General features: G+C 29.9%; 1 protein-coding gene across 1 annotated transcript; it reads right to left on the reverse strand.

Moving 5' to 3' along the window:
* Nucleotides 1–3845: 3845 nt before the first annotated feature.
* On the reverse strand, nt 3846–4184 carry K441DRAFT_593676 (uncharacterized protein; the record flags this gene model as incomplete). Its single annotated transcript, XM_067644922.1, has 1 exon — nt 3846–4184. A coding segment is annotated over one exon (339 nt), but the record flags the coding sequence as incomplete, so codon positions are not given.
* Between the last annotated feature and the right edge of the window lie 860 nt (nt 4185–5044).

A 5044-nucleotide genomic window follows, 5' to 3' on the forward strand; every position in this document is an offset into this window, starting at 1 on the left:
AGAGGACGCTACGCCTAACTACCTAGCTTACTCTTTTTTATAGAATTCCTTAATTAATTAATAGTGCCTATTTGGAAAATATCTCTTAATATCTTTCTATAATATAAATTTCTTATTACATAATTCTATAAGAAGATTCTCTTTCTTAACTATCTATACCGGCTCTTTAACGCGAAGAATATTGCTATAATAGTGCTAATATATACCCACTGTTCTCCCTAGTAGGGCTTTTATAATATTATCCTATAATAAAACTATAAGTAATACTTAAGGAGCTAGCTCTATAAGGATTTTATCTTTATCGGCTGTCTATATATTAGTTTTAGGCTTTAGCTCCCATAAGGCTTTATTTACAATCACAATCTTTAAAAAATATTAGTAAAGCTATTAGAAGTTATATCTAAAAAAAAGAAACTAACCGGCAATATACGCTAAAACTCTATATCTAGGTTATAGTGTTATAAGCAATCCTATATATTACTTAACCTAGTAAATATAAGTAATATATAGCCTTAGTAGGATAAGGTATAAAATATATATAATTAGGTATATCTCCGAAATTCAAGCTAGTAAATACGGCACCTATTTAGCAATATTTATAAATAGAAAGCTGTCCTGCCTTAAATAGTATATAATAGCTTTCTCTTCATTTATCTATTTACTACTTGCCCTAGTATTAAGAAAAAGGCTATAATATTTCTACTTATAACCTAATATTAGTCTATTAAGCTTAGATAAAATGCTATCCCAACCCTTACTATCCTTAAAAGTCGTGTTTATTAACTTAAATTGTTGTTTAATTAACTAAGACTTATATACGGATACTAAGGGCTTGTTATTTATATAAGGGCTAGTTAAGTTACGCTTTATAAAGTATTAGTAGAGTCTTACTAGGAAAAGGCTAATAGTATAAACTAATAGTCTAGGTAGATTTTAGAGAGCTAAGTTAATTAATATTAAGCGGGTAATTAGTGCTAATAGCTTTAGATTAACTATTATTAGTAAAACCCTCGCTAGATACTAGACTGGTCGCTCTCCTTAACTTATTAGGAATATCTATAAAGTAAACTTTATTATCTAAATTAATAGATTTTATTAACCTTAAATGTAATAATAATAGATCGCATTGCTAAAGTAATTAATTGGAGTGCATCTTATATTAAAGCAATAAGAGGTATAGTAGGAGCGTTAGCAGTAATTAGGAGGATATTTAGTAGAATATATCTATTTAATAAAGCACTAGGCGGCTAATAAATGCAATAACACTACTAGTATAATTCCCCCTTAATGCATAAGCGCTATAATTTTAAGAATTTTAGACGTATGTATATAAATTTATATTATAGTGTAAGTAGATTTATTTAAGGACTAAAGGATTAATTTTAATTATATACCGAAATCTTAACTCTAAGCTAGATACAAATAACTACCATTAAAGGTCTATAATATTAACGAGTAAATATAGCTTCTATAAGAGAGCACTCTATACACCTTTCTCTTTAATATAGCCCTATAAGTCTTAAAGAATCGCCTAGATTATAGCTTGTAATTTAATTAGAATAGATACTATATAGGAGATATTAAATATACTTAGACTTGTAATACGTTAGAGTAATTATATATTAACTTAGAGAAAGCAGATATATAGATAATATCTTATACTTTTCGCTCTCTAGTTCTTCTATAAAGAATACTAAGAAAATCCTATAAAGGCTTAGGAAACAAACAAATTATTCTATAAGAGAGTATATCTATAGTCCTCTTATAAGTTGGAGTTTTATCTATTAGAGTCTTATCTAGGCAGGTGCTAAGAATTTCACTTAATATTATATTATTAAGTGTTTAGGGGACTTGTTGGTATTATATATATATAGAATCTACTAGACCCCTAAATGCCCTTTACTAGTTATTTAGGCCCGTAGTAATTTAATTAGACAATAAACCGATGCTAGGACGCTTAAAATTATCTAATTTAGGAGGTGTCGTTTCCTAGCTTTATAAGCTCTCTATAGGCTAACTAATCCTAATAATAAAAGACGCCTTTTCTAGATCCACCTTAACAGATTATAGGGTATTCACTTATTAATAAAGCTTAGTAATTAATACACTATATCTAGAATCTTAATCCTAACTATAAGCGGCTATTAAAGTACCAATAATTAATATAAGAGGTAGCTAAATATAACGCTTTAAGGAACTAATAGTTGGCGTAATTTAGTAAGTTGCGGCTTTAATAAGTAAGCTAATAGTTAAATAAGCATCTATATTAAAGAGTAAAGAGCGGCCGTAAAAAGTTAGCGGAAATAGAGTAAGCTAGGGAATGGTTTAAAAGGAGCGGTAAAAATAGTAAAGTAAGGTAGTAATAAATAAAAGATATAGAAGACGCGTTAAGGTAACTAACAGGGCGGATAATAAAGGTAATTATATATCTCTAGTGTAATGGGGCGGAAATCAGCTCTATATATTAGGTATTTTCATATTATTTCCTTTAGATAGCATCCTTAGATTTACTAAGGCGTCTTACTCTTTAGTTCCTTAAAGAAAAAATTATTACAAATTATATATCCTACGCGTTAGTTAGAAAAGGAATCCTTTAATAGCACTAAGGCTTATAGCCTTCTATGACAAAACAAGCTATATTATTAAATATTTTATATTACACGCCTAATTAAGTTTGCGACTTATATCGCCTCCTCTCTTAGCTAGAAGAGATTCGATTTTTAACTACGTATTATAAGCAAAAGTGATATAATTTAGAAGTTAATAATCGCTACTATATTAGCGCAGCTCTAATAAGGCCTTACGCTAATTATATCGCTTTAATTAAGTATCGCGCACTTAATTAAAGCGATATAATTGGTATAAGGCTCTTCTATATCTTAGGAGCTAGAGGTATACTAGCAATCTATTAGGGAATTTAGAGCGGAGAGAAACCGTACTCTTAACTACTCTTTTATCTTAACACAAATTACACTACTTATAACCTACTATTATAAAGGTTAGCATTACAGCAGCTTTAGATCTTATCCGTAATACCTCTAATAAGTAGCTTTAACCTTATCTTCCTAATATTACGTATACTATTTAAAGGCTCTAAAAGCTTCCTATTAATACCTTTTAATATTCTCTACCTCTCTTAGAGAATAAATAAGGCCACTATAATTCGCTCTACGCTCTTTTAGGGAGTAATAATGTCTAGTCCTCTTTAGGGAATATCTAGCCTTCTCTAGGGAGTATTTAGCCTTCTCTAAGAAATAAGGATAATGTTATCTAGCCTTTTTTAGGGAGTAAGGATATCCAGCCTTTTCTAGGGAGTGTCTAGCCTTCTTTAGGGAATAAAGTTGCTTCTTTACTTCCTTTTTATCTAGATATATAAACCTACTTAACGCATTATTGACGAACCTCTCTAAGATTAAGACATTTGTTAATATATCCGTAGAGAAAAATCTAAGGTTATTATTAGTAAACTAAAGTAGTTAAACAAATAACCCCCCTTTTTTATTTTTATTTTAGGTCCGTTATATTATACTACATATAATACTACGTATGCAGCCTCTAAGCTATAGCGCTATAGTTCTATATATATAAATCCTTTTTAGGCAGCTTAATATATACTAGTAGCTATGTCCTAGTAGTTTATAAACCCCTAAACTAGGAGTTTATAGTTCCTTAGTAAACTAAGTTACTACAACTATTAGGGAATGAGAAAACGGTAGGAAAAACTATAAGAAATCCTAATACCTGTCCCTGTCCTTTTGCAATTAATTTCTATCCTTTTGCTCTCTAATATCTTTTTTAAGAGCCTAGTAGGAGTTACCTCCTTCTAGAATCCTATTTGTTTTATCTTATTCTTCTATAGAACCTTTTAAGCTAGTGCTACCTACTAGCTTAGCTGCTTTAAGGACCTCGCAGTCTTTACTATTAGCAAAGTAGTTTTCTTTACAGTTAATGCAAAGAGGAGTAGTATACTTATAGGGCTTACCTATTATTATATAGGTAGAATAAAAGTAGTCTTTAAATAAATATACAGCTGCACAAAATCTATAGGCTCTAGTAGAGTATCTATCTCCTATATGGCCAAATTTTTGGCAGCTAGTGCACTGCGTAGTAGGAAAGACTTCGAGGTATTTTACTACCTTAGTAGCTATACTTACAATTAATATCTCTTTTTGCTTAAGGATTTCTTATCTTTTTTCTTCGTTCTCTATAGTAAAAACTATAGAGCTAAATCTGGTTTATAGATTATGTCTTTATTCGCTAGATAAGATCCATCTAGGTAGTCCTTATATCTTTATAGGATTAAAGGTCTCAATTTCTTCTTTTAGAAGCTTAGAGCCTCCTTCTTTTAAAAAAGGTAGGGTAGGAACCCTATGGGCTATAATTTAAACCCATAGTTCTAATTTTTATTCTCTTTAAAAGGTAAAGCAGTTATGCTAGATCTCCTTATATTTAACTAAGAAATCTACATTATACTCTTCTATAGTCGTAAGGAGAATATTTTATTTTCCTTTAGTTCTAGCTATAGACGCTAATACTAGCTAGGGGTCTTAACGATTAAATCTTATCGCGATTAGATCCGATTATAGTCTTATTAATAAGAATTCTAGAATCGCGATAATCGAATCGCGATTGCGATTATTCTTGGCATTCCTATAATAAAATTCTAATTCTAATATCCTTATATTTTAAGTTCTATTCGTATAAAATAGCTTCTAACTTAAATTTATCCCTTCTTACTCTATTAATTACATCCTTAAGAACCTAACACTTTCGTAAAAAGATATCTCTAGTCTATAAATATTGCTGTAACCCGTATAAGGATAAACCAAAGAGAAAGAACGGGCGGTTATTATACTACTGTAGGATCTATCTAGACGAAATAAAAGAGAACGGTTATCCCTTAATAACTAACCTTCGGAACCATCTTTTTAGCAAGTATTAAATTAATTATGGTGCTTAGGAAAATCGTACGAAAGAAGAAACATATTAATGGCTTGCTAAACTCTATACTAAAGTAATGGAGTTAGACGTTTGTATAACTAAG

Source organism: Cenococcum geophilum (genome assembly GCF_001692895.1).
Source record: "Cenococcum geophilum 1.58 unplaced genomic scaffold K441scaffold_84, whole genome shotgun sequence".
Lineage (NCBI taxonomy): Eukaryota > Fungi > Ascomycota > Dothideomycetes > Gloniales > Gloniaceae > Cenococcum > Cenococcum geophilum.